General features: G+C 44.5%; 1 protein-coding gene across 5 annotated transcripts in view; it reads right to left on the minus strand.

Annotated features, from left to right (window-relative positions):
* Slc20a2 (solute carrier family 20 member 2) overlaps positions 1–15802 on the minus strand; it is a 94621-nt gene that overhangs the window by 10281 nt on the left and 68538 nt on the right. For all 5 annotated transcript variants that reach the window (XM_040731947.1, XM_040731948.1, XM_013110885.3 and 2 more), the window contains 3 exons: positions 9881–9977; positions 2544–2660; positions 106–306 (listed from right to left, as the gene is read on the minus strand). In XM_040731947.1, the coding sequence (XP_040587881.1) occupies positions 106–306; positions 2544–2660; positions 9881–9977 (415 nt within the window). The remainder of the gene's footprint in view (positions 1–105; positions 307–2543; positions 2661–9880; positions 9978–15802) is intronic.

Consider the following 15802-nt stretch of genomic DNA (forward strand, 5'->3'; position numbering starts at 1 on the left):
CAACAGCATCAAGTTTGGGGACACTAGGTCCCATGCTTGGCCTGGCTAGTTACCTCCAGAGGAGGTCTTCCTATGTTGTCCCCAAGCTCTCCCAGTTAGCCTTACCATAGGCAGTCCTGGGGTGATTCCCTGCTGATGTGCCTTCTGAGGGCCCCACAGACTCCCCAGCTGGGCTGGTGAGGGGGACAGCGCTATCATCGCTGGTTTTGGCACCAGGGAGCTCCTTGAAGGGGGACTCCACCTCCTGGGCCTTACCGAGGCTTTCGTCAGAAGTGCGCGACAGGGCGCTCTCCTTTTCTAATTTGCCTAGAAAAAAAAAAGAGTACAGATTTGGGAAATGCATTTTTTTCTTTTAAACATAAATAATAAAAAATAAATAAAATTAATAAATATTAAGATATAAACATATGTCTTTACTCTTTAGTATTTACCCCAGAAACAAAATGTTATAGCTAGATTGAGGAAATAAAATAGAAACTTCCATCAGTGATCTTTTTTAGTCTGGGTTGGTTTTCTGAGGCAGGGTTTCTTAACTGTTGAGCCATCTTTCCAGCCCCATAAAGTCTCTTAATCTTAGAATTCACACACAGTAAGCTGCCTTTGCGGGTGTATATGATTCTGATTTCCCAAAGAAGCCACAACTACATGGGGATGTAAGAAGCCCTCACGTTCCCATTACTCCCCCGCCAGCCCCACATGAGACAAGCACTTGTCTGATCTCCCACCCTCCAGTTTCACATGTTCAGAAAGTCTTCTAGGTAAGTAACCACTTTTGAAGACTTCCTATCCTCAGCTCGCTGCCTTTGCCACTTGTCCACGCTGCCACAGGAGTGGCAGTCAGTTCCTGGTTACTGCCGAGCACTGGAGTGCAGAGCTAAACTTCATTTATCCTGTGGATAATCTGTGGGGGGAGGGCTTCCCTTCTGGGTGACAGCGATGCAGGGGTTATTAACACCCATGGACAGAGTTTTGTGTGAATTTAGGTTTTGATTTCTCTGGAAATACCTAGGAGTGGCTCAAAGAACGTTGATGGCCGTGCATATGTAATCCGAGAACTGCCCAGATGTCTCTTGGGCCATTTTGTACTGCCGATGGAGGTTCTAGGTGGTTAGTTTGTCTTGGTGGTTTTCTCTTTTCCTTCTCCCAGTTAGCATGGCATGTGTTGACGTCCTTCAATATCTCATGTTCATCTGATTGTGCATTCCATGATTGTTAGTGGCCCTGAACCTTGCATAGGTCAATTTGCCACTTGCTTCTCTACTCTGGTGAAGGGTGTTCAAATATTTTGCTCTCCCTGGAGAGATGACTCAGAAGTTAAGAGTGAACACTGCTCTTCCAGAGGATCCCAGTTTGGTTCTCAACACCTCCTCTTGGTGGCTCACGAACAGCCTCTAATTTGAGCTACAGGGGTATCCGACACCTGGGCCTTTATGGGCATCTGCGCCCACAAGCACACACTCCTACACAGAGATGTACACACATAATAAATAAAAGTAATAATAAAATTAAAATATATAGCTCATTTTTAGCTGATTTATTTTTTAATATCTTAATATATTTCTATGACACAAAGTTTCCCTTAATGGTGTTTTCAGAGAGCAAGAGTTTTCAATTTTCATGTTGTACAATTTGTAAATTTATTCTAAGCATCATTTTTGGTGTCACAGACAAAGCTCTTTGCTTACCCAAGATCACAAAAGCTCCTACACCCCCAAAAGTCTTTATTACCTCTACATTTAGATTTATTGTATGCTTTGAGTTAACTTTAAAATGAGGTATAATGTTTATAGTAAGACTTGGCTTTTGCTTTGGTGTGTGGACATTCAATTATTTCAGTGACTTCTGTTAAAAAGAACTGAATTTTTACCAAGTAGTGGTGGCTCACACCTTTAATCCCAGCACTCAGGAGGCAGAGGTAGGCAGATCTCTGAGGTCAAGGCCAGCCTGGTCTGCAGGTAGAGTTCTAGAACAGTCAGGACTACATTATGCTGGGAAATTTATTAAATACAAACCAATTTGCAAAGAACCAACACTCTGGCTACATTGGTCTCCCAGTTCAAAAGTGTCTGTCTTTAATGCTCCTTTAAGACATAGATTTCCACACTGAAACATACTTACAAGACCTGTTCTGCAGCCAGTCCCCCCTGAATCTAGAAGAATCCAAGTTATTTCACTTGGACTTGTTGGCCTTTTAGCCAATCTTGTCACAATGTGCTATCTTTTATGGTAACTGTTTGCATTTTCCTAAAGACAAATGTTTTCTCCCAAGCTGGCAGAACCTGGCTGTATTAGTTCACTCAGAGGTATGCTTGGAAACAAATAATGATGCTCACGTGGGTCACAAATTGTCAAGGAACCATGTGAGCCAGAAACAGAAGTGGAGAGCCAGAGGCCGGAGTGTGCATCCTATTGCAGTTCTGGGAACTGCCGCCACCTCCAACTCCTTTACTGTTAAGGATACTTGTTTGTTTACATAGGAAGTCTCGGGAATCAAGAGCAGGTTTGTAATTGGGAAGAATAATAATAAAAAAACAACTGCTTACCTGCTATTTTCCTCCTCATCCACGGACACACGAAGAGCCACACGAAGAAGGCAAAGAGCAGAGCCACACCAAAGGAAATGAGTGCTATGGCCCATATGGGAAGCGACAGACCCAGCACTGGGAAACAAAGTGAACAGCAGCGTTGGTACAGGTAAAGCCTCCCACAGCAATTTCTCTTCTCCACCCGGGCTTTGTATCGAACGACAGTCTCAAAGAAATGAAACCAAACTAAACACATTGCACATCTGGTGGGCAGAGAGCAGGACTGTGTTTAAGACATATTATGGCCTTGAGAATTTGTGCTTGTTTGGAATTGATTATTAAAATGTTACTATGTTGGCACAGTCTGCTGCCCTGCTTGAGATCCTGTCCTGACTCCCTCCAATGATGAACAATATAGTGGAAGTGTAAGCCAAATAAACCCTGCCCTCCTCACCTTGCTTTTTGGTCACGGTGTTTCATCACAGTAATAGAAACCCTAACTAAGACAGGGAGGTTGTGAGACACCTTGACATGAGTGCTGGGAATTGAACTCGGGTCCTCTGGAAGAACAGCACAGCTCTTAACCTCTGAGCCATCTCTCCATCTCCTTCCCCAGCACTATTTCTAATAGTAAGGATTTTTAGACCAGCCAATACATGTATCCTTATGGAGATGTAAACTAGTCACAGCACAATCATACACAGGAGGCAGCCATACAGGGTTAGAACAAGTTCTGGAGAGATGAGACCCAATGTTTTTCCCCAAGCTGGCTGCACTGTTCTCTTACTTATGCTCAGAAAGAAGCAGTTCTGATGTTCACCTGATCACAAGCTTCCAAGAAAATGTGTGAACCAGAAACATTAGTGGGAAGTCAGAGGCCTGAGCATGTATTCCAGCAGGGTTTCATTTCATATATATATATATATATATGAAATATATATTCTATTATTTGTATATATATGAATATATATTATACTATAATTATGTAATATATGCCCCTGGCTTTAAATATATATTTAAATATATTTAACATAATAATACAAGAAACATATGTATAAAGTAACTTAAAAATATATTGTTATGAATGCCATGTGTGTAAATTGGAAGCACTTTTAACTGTTTTATACAAATCAGCCCAAAGTTAATCAAAAGTATTATTATGTGGTGAGAGGTTACAGAACGAGCAACATACACAGGAGGTCAGAATGAATGCTTGCAAATATTAAAAAAAAAAATGCAGACCTCCCTGGCTTCTTACGGTTAGCAGGTGGCTGCTGGGGTTTAGACATTTAGATGGATCCACTCCCAATGTCCGGGGACAGCAGGGAGCCATGGACTCAAAACCTCCTCAGGCGATGCTGTGCTAACTAACTAGCAGCCCAGCCCAGGTCCTATCTAGCTCTGCCCATGGACTTGGTCCCAGAGCAGCTCAATAAACCATGCAAGGTAAGTCTATCACTGGGCTATGTGTGTACATGAGGCCCTGCCTCAAGAAGAGGCAGACAAAACAAAACAAAAACAAAAACGAGGATCACACTTGAACCAGTGTACACACATAGCAAAGTGTTTCTTCTAAATTCAATACTTGGGGCTGCTTCACATACAACAGACTTTCTGAGGAAGTACTTTGCATTGAATTGTCTTCCTGGCGAGGCTCTGTAATTGTTTCAAATAATTGCAACTTCAGGGGCCAACCAGGCACCAGGGTTGTCCCCACTGTGGATGGGCAAAGTAGGGCACAGCTTGAATGGCTTGTGCTCACTCAGCCAAAAGCGGCTGCCAGGAACCAGCAATGTGAGCCTGGGATGTGTTTTCAGCTCACACCACTAAATGGCTTTTCATCTCCTGCTCCTCTCACTTTCTAAACAACAAAGAGATGACAAACAGCGATTTAGTGCTAACTTCAAACGTTTTGGTTCTATTTCAACCACCCCAAAGAAATGTCAGAACTTTTAATAATTTCCTTGTCATTATTTTGTTTTGCATCTCATTTTTAACATGTAATCATTAACAGAATTTACAAAACAAATTAAACATATTAAGACTAGTAAGGCTTTAGCCCAGCCCAGTCTACTTCTATCTCTGCTTACTCCCCGCTACAACCTTCCCTGTCACTGACTCAATGCAGCTTCCACATTTGGTTTTAATTTTGCACATGATACATGCTTTTAAAAATAATATTATCATGACCACAGTGAACTGTATGATGTACCAATATGCAATGTTCTTATCACCCTTTCTATGAGCACACTTTCTGGGGAAAGGGGTGGATTATTCGTTGTATACCTTCCCAGGCATTTTCTAGGTATGTGTAGAGTGTTACTAGGAGTTGGAAGAGGGGGGTAAAGGAGAGAATACAGGGAGGGGGAGGGACAACTAACACTAAGGGTCATTGGAGGTGTCACATAGAAACCTACTACAGTAGAGGCTTCTTCATATATATATGAAAGAAATCTAAATAATGGAGGAGACAAAGCCCCAACTGTCTACCTCTCTTCAAGTAAAACCCTAAGTGCCAAGAATGGGTTACATCTAATTGAGCTGTTGGCCAAAGGGGCCTCATAGAAACACCCCAAAACTCAGGCTGTTGCCAAGGCTATTGGTTGCACAAATAGTAAGGCCCTAGAAGACAACACCTACGCATCTCATTGAACATGAAGAAGGTGAGTTGGTGTCTAACTAGAACCTTTACCCCCCTACTAACTAGTGCACATGGTACCAGACAGTATTCAGTACACTACCAGAGCAGAGACGTAAACACCACCTCAGCTACTTGCGATCTGCAATGGTGACCTACCTGCATGATACACTGGTGTAACAGTGTCACGAAAGCTGTGTGGGTAACCAACTACTACCCGATTGGATTTAAAGACTCATAAGATGGAACCCAAACCTGACACTAGATAGGCCATGGGCCTAAGAGAAAACCAAATACTATACTTTGCTAAGGGAACACAGCAATAAAATGACTTTAAATGTCACTCTGCTATACCCATAGATCAGTGCCTCCCTCAGCCATCATTATAGAGGTTTTCTCCCTCATTAGATGGGAACTAATACAAAACCCACAGTTAGACAATGTGCAGAGTGAGAAACCTTGGAACACTCAGTCCTAAATGGGATGTCTCCATCAAACTTCTCAACTCAGGGCTCAGGGAACTCTGTGGAAGAGGAGGGGATGGATGACACCATGGAACTATTGTCCTCCAGATACAACAGGACAGCCACGCCTATGAACTCACAGAAACAGTGATAACATACGCAGAGCCTGTACAGATTCAGGCCGATGGGGTTCCAGCACTAAGAGCTCCCATCCTTAACTAAGAAGCTATCTGCAATTAACACCTGCTGGCAAAGGAAAGATCAGTGTCCTCCAATACAGTCTCACTGGGTATACAAATCACCTTTAAGGCAGGCTCCATACCCAGCAGTAGATGCCCAATTCAAAATGAACTCGATAGTATTTTTGTAATTTTGGGGGTCTCACTGCTTTGTTTGGGCACTTTTTTCTTGCTAGTATTTTGTTTGTATATTATGATTTCCTATTTTGTGTATGGGTATATATATATATATATATATTTGTGTTTCTTGTGCTTTTTTGTTTTATTTTGGTTTGTTTGTTCATTTGTTTGCCTGTATGTTCTCTAGAGAGAGAGAGAAAGCTTAGAGTTGGATGGGTAGGGAAGTGGGGAGGATTTGGGACCAGATGAGGGAAGGAAAACCATTATCAGAATATACTGTCTACAAAAAAATTTCAATTATAGAAAAAAATTAGTTCATTCTAGCTGGGAGTGGAGACCATCATCTTTAGTTCTGGCACTCAGAAGGCAGAGGCAGATGGATCTCTGTGCATTAGAGGCCAGCCTGGTCTACACAGTGAGTCCCAGGTCATCCAGGGCTACACCTAACAGCCTGTCTCAAAAAGTGTTCATTTAACAGAACCACAATGATACTCCATATTCTACTTTGTGCTTTCACAAAGTCATCTAAATGTACTGTGGGCACTGTAACACAGTATCAGACATGTGCACACACATGTGTACACACACATGCTCACACAGGTTTACCTGTTCTTTGTTATCCTTCCTCAAATGGTAAACAACGCTATTAGGTTTTGCTTTATTTTAGACAAACATTTTAAAGCATTAGAAGAACCATGTATGTAAAAAGAATGCTGGGGAACTCAGGAAAATGAATCATGCTTTTGAAATAAATACGGTACTCCTTAAGTTTGCTCTATAGTTAGAATTTTAAAAATATAGCAACAGCTTTCTCAGATCAGACTACATCTGTAAATATATCTGGGGGAGAAGCAAATGCAAGGAAGAGCTTTGTTTTGAATGCAGCCCTTGCTGGGGACTGGAGACGTCTCACCTCGGGGCTAGCCATCACTGCAGCTGCTGCTTCTCCAAAGCCTGGATGCTGCAGTCAGCCCTGGAACCCAGAGATCCTGGAGGAGGACACTACCTCCTTACAAAGGCTGTGGGGCGTCTGACAGTTTCCAGTGAGCTGACTCCCTTGGGCTTGGATGAGAAGCAGCTAGAACTGGAAGAGATGGAGGAAAAGGGAGGAAAAAAAAGGAGATGCAGAGGGAGAAGACAGAGAATGGGGAGGAGAACAAAACAAAGATGGAGGAGGAAAAAGTGGGGGAAAAGAAAAGGATGCTGGGGAGGAGGGAGGGGATGGGGAGGAGGCTGCTATGGCAGCCGCGCCCTCAAGAACAGGTTTCCGCTAGAAAAGCCAGAAACCAGGCTGGGTGGTGTCTGAGGACAGGAAGGAGAGCAGGGCCAGGGATGTGGCGGGGGTGGGAGGGAGTGTGGGTGGGGGTGTAAAAGTACTTGATATGCAACCTGAGTCCCATATTGGAACTTACATTAAATAAATAATTAATAAATAAATAAAAGCAGGATGCAGTGACAAGCGTCTGTAATCCCTCCGTGCTACAGCAGAGAGGTGGGGGTTGCGGCCAGGACAACTACCAGAAGCTCCCAGGCCAGCTAGCCTGGCCAGCAACAAGAGAGGCCTTGGAAGGGGACTCCTGAAAGCTGTCCTCTGACCTCGACGTGAGTGCTGCACCATGGGTGTCCCTTGCACACACACATACACACTTTTCACAAATGGAGTGAAGATTGCTAGCCGGAACTTACTAGCACTCACCACGTGAGAACTATAATAAAGCAGTGATGATTATGGCAAAAAACAGTTGTTAGTCAGGTGTGGCTCACATCTGTGGTCCTGGCTACCCAGGAGGATCATTTAATCTCAGAAATTCTGGAACAGCCTGGGCCACACAGAAAGATCCTGTCTCAAAAGAGATAAGCAGGAAAGCACCTAGTGTTATGGACCCTGAACTGTCACGGGAGGTCCCCGTGGGAACACAGACTGCAGAGCACTAGGCCCAGAGACAGACCAGACAATTGCAGGTTTGATGTCAGCACACGGGTTGCTGATGCAGCTGGCCTGTGGCCCTCACTCTGATTAGAAGTTGTATGCCACTGTACGCTACAGCACTACATTCTGTTTTTGCCTTCTAGTCTTGCTTTTTAGTTTTTCCAAACGTCAGGAGACAACCGTGTTTTCTCATAAAACTTTCAGTTTATTTACATTTGCCAGTCTTCTTGGGGTCACTTCTCATTCTTTTGCCTACCGTTTGATTATGAATTGCATATTTGCTAGGGAAACCATCTTGCTGGCAGAGTGGATTATTCTGGGGAGATGAAGCTATATGTTACGGGACACTGAGGGAAACGTGTCACTGGTTTGTTGTAAGAAACAGATGATTTAAATCCACGGAGCTGATTTTTAGATGGATCTATCATAACCAATGCTACTTTGAAGATGGGAAATAGATCCTCAGTATTAATGTGATCAGCAAACCTAAGGACCAGAATTTACACCAGGCACCTAGTCTAGGACCCCAGTGGTTCAGTTAAAACAGCTTAAGCAACCTGGCACATATGGAAAATAACAAATTCGTTCTCTAAATTCTCTTAAAAATACCTTCCAACATTTTTGATAGCCTATCTCTATATTTACTGTATATTTAGTGTTCAGAGCCACTTTTGTCATTAGGAATATTAAAAATCTATACAAGGTGCTACAGGTTACTATCCATTCAACAGTCCCAGTACCTGAGTTGGTATCTGGGTGGGTAACTGTTCAGGGAAGAATATATCCAAAGACTGGGTGTAGTGGTGACACACGCCTTTAATCCCAGCACTCGGGAGGCAGAGGAAGGCAGATCTCTGCTGAGTTTGAGGCCGGCCTAGTCTACATAGTGAGCTGGAGGACAGCCAGGACTATTTACAGACCCTGCGTCAAAAAACAAAAGCAAAGCAACCATAGTTCAGTGGAGGCAGGTCACGTCCCATAATGCCTGGCACATGATAAACTCAGTTTGTGTCAGAGGCTGTTTTACTACCAACAGTTATTATTAGCCTTGTTTTTATAGCTACAATGTGTATGAAAATATTCTCACTTCAGGTTTCTGTAGGACTCACATAGAGGAGCAGTCATGACTCTGAAGGACCAGCCACACACCGAGACCTTTTGTGTGTGTGTGTGTGTGTGTGTGTGTGTGTGTGTGTGTGTGTGTGTGTGTGTGTGTGTGTGTGTGTGTGTGAGGTAACTGTATTACCAGGCTCTCTGGAAATTGGTTAACCCAGGCTACCTTTTGGACTTGGCCACCTGAGTGCTGGGACGACAGGTCCATGCCACCAGGCTCCCTACCCCAACCCAGAATCAGAACAGGAGGAATTCTGAAAAGAAAACCACCAGGTCCAGGACTAATATTTGGTAATGCCCTGGAATTTCTGTATTCACAGCTGTAGGCCACTTCTGACCCATCTTTCCCATCCTCAACAACTGGACCACATGTTGTGATGCACCCTTCTCCGACCCCCATGGCCAGAGCAACACATCTGGGTAAAGGCAGAACGGGATTTTACTGTTTAACTTGAAAGCCTGTTGTTGTTCTTTTTTTTTTTTTTTTTTTTTTTTTTTTTGGTTTTTCAAGACAGGGTTTCTCTGTATTGCTTTGGAGGCTGTCCTAGAACTCGCTCTGTAGACCAGGCTGCTGGCCTTGAACTCACAGAGATCCATCGGCCTCTGCCTCCCGATTGCTGGGATTAAAGGCGTACACCACCAACGCCTGGCTGAAAGCCTGTTGTTCTTATATTCCACGTATCTTCTTGGTAGTTAAAACAAATAGACTTACTATCATTTTTACTACTCCACAATGACTGTGAACAATGCTGTTTACTCTTGGCCAACACCAATGTTAGCTACAAAGCAAGGGCATGATACTAAATTACAATACACTCCTTACTGAGATTCTGTGGAGGGGGGTGTCTTACCTGGCGCTCCGGTGTACATGATGGAAAAGACATTTATTGCTATAGTGGCAGCATAGAACAGAGGAAGTGCCTGGAGACCATTGGGAACGGGGTCCTCCTGCGTGACAATGGGTAAAGTGGGAGGTCAGGACCGAGAACATCTGGCAGCAACATAAACAGAAAGACAGTCCTGATTACAGGAGAGGGACACGGTGTGGTGCTGCTGCCTTGGCTGAGGCCGCCTCTTCTACACAGATGCGGGGACAGCAGGCCGCTTCTGCCAGGGCCAGCACATTACAGTGTCACATGATCTGACATCAGACTTAGAGAATGGCTAAGGGTGGTTCATGCCTGAAGTCCCAAGCCCAGAGTTTGCCTTTGGCATCTTCCAAACCTCTAGTGCTTTCTTCTTTGGCTAAGATCAGCTTTGCACCTAGAAGTCTACCTTCAACAACTGCTAGTAGACTCTCTACCCTTGGAAGATCTAGTAGTCAAGTGACAGCTATCATAGCATTGATGGCAGATTTTAAATGGCTCTATGGCTAAACACACATTATAGCTATATTAAAATATATAAAGCAGGGTCGAAGGGATGGATGGCTCAGTGGTGCTGAGTACTGTAAGAGTACTGGCTGCTCTTCCAGAGGAAATGGGCTTGATTCCCAGCTCCCAAATAGTAGCTCACCACTGTCTCTACTGCAGTTCGGGGGGGAACCGAATGCCCAGTGTGGACATCAGACACACATGTGCTGTACAGGCATATCTGCGGGTAAAACACCCACCCACACCCACCCACACCCACACACACACACTTACTTCAGGGACAGTGAGATGGCGCAGAAGGTGAAACACTCACTCTTTGATAATGACGATCTGAGCTCTATCTCTATATGTCTCTCTCTCTCTCTCTCTCTCTCTTTTTTTTTTTTTTGGTTTTACGAGACAGGGTTTCTCTGTATTGTTTTGGAGGCTGTCGGTCCAGCCTAGCCTCGAACTCACAGAGATCCGCCTGCCTCTGCCTCCGAGTGCTGGGATTAAAGGCGTGCGCCACCACCGCCTGGCCTATCTATGTCATGTGACTCCTGAACGATGCCCTCTGACCTCCACATGCATGCTTTGGCATGTGTGCCCCCATACACAGTAATAATAAATCCATTATACACAGCAAACATATTTGCATGTGCTATGATTTTCAAACTCTTTTAATAAGGTACAATACTTGACCTTTAGCCACTGAAATAAGAATCGTGGGCTCTTTGTGTAACAGAATGCTTATTTGTAATTCTGGGCATTGGCTACGACATTCTCTTAGTATACCCACACGAATAGTACTGCATGTGTTTGAGATGAACTTACATCTGAGAAACTATTAGCATGCTATTTTTTTTGTTTGTTTGTTTTTTTGGTTTTTCGAGACAGGGTTTCTCTATTGTTTTGGAGGCTGTCCTGGAACTCGCTCTGTAGACCAGGCTGGTCTCGAACTCACAGAGATCCGCCTGCCTCTGCCTCCTGAGTGCTGGGACTAAAGGCATGCGCCACCAAAGCCTGGCTTAGCATGCTATTTTTTAAATTATTTATTTTTACTTTGGTGTACGGATGAAGGCTTTGCCTGGATGTATCTCTGTGTCACAGGCATGCAGTGCCCATGGAGGCCAGAAGAGGGCGTTGGAACCCTGAGACTGGACTTCCAGAAGGTTGTGGACTGTCACTTGTATGCTGGGAACTCAGACTGGATCTCCTGCAAAAGCAGCAACTGCTCCTAACTGCTTAGCCATCTCTCCAGTCGCTAAAAATACTGTTTTAAGCAGATTTATAAAAGACTTTTGAAGGAATAATGTAGGCTAGAAACACATCAAAGCAGTACTAGTGTACACTTGCTACTTACATTTTTCAAAAAGTGATTGATCTCTAAGATCTACCCTGGTACACTTTTGTGGATACGCCACCCGCTGCCATCAAAGGAAACCGAGATGTAAACACTGAAGTGCGCTGTGATAGTATGAAAAGCTGAAGACTACTTCAGGGATGGGACTGTGAAATGCAAACATAACACAGGCGAAGGTACCTGCTGTGTGGTGCAGCTCAGAAAAACATTCTGGAATGCCTCAGGTCACCAGCAGCGCTGGTCCAAGGGCCTAGGCTGAATGGCAGGGAAGCATAAGGAACGTAAGAGAGGGACAGAAAAGGTTCCCACCATGTGCGAGCTCTCCCCAGACCAGGCCGAGGAGGCGTGAGGGGGGTGCACACAGAGAGGCCCGAGCCAGAGGGCAGGATGTCAGCAAAGCTAGCATGCCACCCGAAGTGTGCCACACGAGAGCCCTGACAGAACTGGCAATGAGGCCACACGCCGCCTCCCGCCACTGGCTTCTAAACCATTACTCTCTTGGGAACCATGGCTGTGTGAGGACTCCCAGCCGGGAGCTTCTCAGGTGGACAGTCACTAGAGGTAACTTCTCGGGTGGACAGTCACTAGATATAGGTCGGCTTGAGACCTTTATCTCCACCCACCCGGTTCTTCTCTCCCTCCTTCCTGCCCATCCATTTGTATCTGTCAGTCGCCCAAAAGTTCCAGCATACCCCCACCCCCGAGATTTCGTTCTTAAAAACGGTACGGAGCATCCACACAAGTGGTTAAGAAGGCGGGGCAGGAATGGGGTTTCCCAATACTGCAGTGAGCAAGGCAGGGGAGCCGGGACAACAGTTGGCTCGGGCTGTGGTTGGTGTTCTCAGAAATACTGAGCACTTTGCACTGAAATTGAGCATTAGGTCAATTTAGGGGGGAGGCTGGGGTGAGGGGAGGCAGAGTTGAGAGGAGTGCAGGGGGGTTGGGAGTGGGGACTGGGCTGGGGTGAGCTGAGGAGAATTTGTTTGGGAGGGGTGGTGCGTTAGGGTTGGATTGGGTAGTAGTGGCTGGGGTGGGTGGGTGCGCTTGAGTGGTAGGTGGGGCACTGAGTGGTGTGGTATAGGGTGGTGGGTGGTGGGTGGTGGGTGGTGGTGGGGTGGTGGGTAGTATGGTGTGTCTCATGATGGTGTGTTTCGTGAGCAGGGAAGTGTTGGCATGGCAGTTCTTTTGCAGCTTTATGGAAATCCTAAAAGGCACAAGAAGAGATGATCATTAAAAAAGAAAGAAAGAAAGAATTGATTTGAATCTTATCTCTTCAGAAATGGGCCTTTTCCTGGTCTTTTCTGCCCTATCTTTACGTATGTACTGTTCAGGGCCAAGAGATCTCTTTCTGGGTTCTTTGAACGAACCTTTTAACAGCATGCATTACAGAGAATGGAGAGAGGGGAAGAGATTTGGCAAGGAGGCAGGGAGGGAGAGGAGGAGTGAGGAAGAAAACCAAAGGAGACGGAGATCATGAGTTCAAACTTGCCTTTCACCCAACTGAGACCCCGATGGCCTCCAGTGGAACTAGAGTCTGGTTCCACTACAGATGCTCGGTGACAGCATTCACTGCTAACAGATTGTAAACAAGTGTCTTTAGTGGGGGAGGCACATGAGGAGGTGCTGGAATTCAGAGTGACTAAGACACTCACTGTTTCTACCCCACAGATCATACAGTCAAGGGCAAGCAGGCAGGACAAGAGATAAGGAGGTACACACTACCACGCACAATAATGAGAGAGCACAGTGCCCCGGAGTGGGAAGGGGGATTTCCAACTCTGGGGTAGGAGAGGTGCCCTGGGAAATGACATCAGGAGGCTCATGGGAGTGTTCGGGTTGAGGACAGAGTCTAGGCGGAGGAGACAGTATGGGTGAAGGCCGGTAGCCAAGATGTAAACTAACCTTGATGTGGCCGTCCTAGCCCAGAGAAAGAATGCTGAAACACAGTGATGACAAAGTTTGTGCTTATTCAAGAGAATAAATCCTTCAATGGCTGACAGTCAATACTAAGAAAACAGAGTTGTGTTTTCAAGCAACACACAGAGAAAGGAAGGTATGTCCTTAGAGAACTCAATGAACACAAACAGCTCTGATCATTCCAAGGCTTTCAGGAGACGCCTGAAACCCAACCCTATATATACTATAATTACACACACACACACACACACACACACACACACACACACACACACACACACACACACACACACACACATACACACACACCCAGATTTATGGTGAGGTACAGGAAGAAAGTAATAGTAACACAGTTACAGAGCAATTAGGACTATATATGTGTATAGTTATATGAGTATCTTTTCTCTCTCAAAATATATCAGTCCTCCTCCTCTTCCTTTAATGACCAAGTGAGAGGACACAGTCCCTGTGTGGTGAGATGAAATGGAGCAGAGGATGAGGCATTGGGCTTCCACATTAAATCTCTTCAACACCATTGTTACCGTAGCGGGGTGGCTAACAGGAGCTCAATGGTGGGTAATAGATACGACATGGACATGCTGGACAAAGGTCACACTCTGTGCTGGGTGGCACTGAACTGGATGAGGTTTCACCACACGTTACTCATATGCAATGTAAGACTTACACGTTTTTTATTTGTGGAATTTTCCATTTTCACGTATCTGGCCATGTGTCTAACTGAAAACAGCAAAAAGCAGAACCGTGAATAGGGAAAACAGATATGTAACACAACTACTGAACGTAGGCTTTAAGGGCTGATGAGCTGCCTGGTACAACTGCTTCATGTGCCTGCCTGACAACCCAAGTTCAAGTCCTGGAAACCACACAAAAGGAGAGAGAACCAACTTCTCAAAGTTGTTCTTTGACTTCCACACGTTGTGCACATGTGCCCCCCAAATCTCTCCTCTCTCTCCTCCCTCACACACACACACACAATTATCATGTATATATACACAATAATACTAAATAAAAGTTAAAAATGGTAGGCTTTATAGCTTATCAAGTATTTCAATAAGTCAATCAAGTGTCCAAGGATGAATCAAAGAGCTAAGAAATGTGATATATAAAAAAAGAAATGTGATACATATTATATAAGATGGAATATTGTTCATCCATAAAGGATGCCATCCTGTCACTTGCCGGTAACATGGATAAAACTAGACAATACTATATAACATGAAATAAGCTAGAAAGAAAGGCAGAAAAGCACTGTGTGTGTTTACTTCAGAGTAAAAGTTGATCTCGTACATGGACAGAATAGAAGGTCACTTCAGGTAGGAAGGGGACCAAGGGGGGAAGCCTAAAGAAGGCATAGGCAACGACTACAAAAATATAGCTAGACAGGGATGTAGTCTGCTGTAATTTGGATCCTATACATCCTCTAAAGGCACTAAGAGGAGGTTGAAGAACTTTTCAGAAATGGGATACAGTGGGAGGAAGCGAGGCTATGGGGGGAGGGCCCCTGAAACCAGACAGAGTGGAGACATAAAGCGAGGACCACAAGTAAAATGATCTCCTCTGCGTGGCCGACGGGGCTACTACCAAAGCAAGAGAGACAAATAGCCATGAGCTGAAACCTTTGATACCCTGGGCCCAAAGAACCCACTTCCTCTAAGTTGCTTCTTTAAGGCATTTTCTCAGTGATAGGAAGCCACACAGTATCACTTCTAAAGTTACACATACAACAGGGCAATGGCAGTCTGTGACAACCCATTATATGTTTCAAAATAACTAGAGTTAAAAGTTTGCATGTTCCTCCTCCATAGGTAGAAATCAGAATCTCAGAGCTGATGGGAATGCCGCTTTGATCATTACACGTTGTGTACAAGCATCAAATATAATTTGCATGTCACAAGCTACAAATGTTATATAAAATTAAAGAATAAAATATGATTACAAAAGAAATATATTGCAACAGCTCTTTGATAGTCAAATAAGGGACAACAATTTTTTTTTTTGCCAGAATACTGATTTCAATAAATTCTGCTATTTTAAAATTTCATTTTACTGTTTTAGACAGGATCTCACCATGTATCCTTGGCTGGCCTAGAACTCACTATGTAGATCAGGCTGGCCTTGAA

This window comes from Mesocricetus auratus, unplaced genomic scaffold (assembly GCF_017639785.1).
Source record: "Mesocricetus auratus isolate SY011 unplaced genomic scaffold, BCM_Maur_2.0 Super-Scaffold_100026, whole genome shotgun sequence".
Lineage (NCBI taxonomy): Eukaryota > Metazoa > Chordata > Mammalia > Rodentia > Cricetidae > Mesocricetus > Mesocricetus auratus.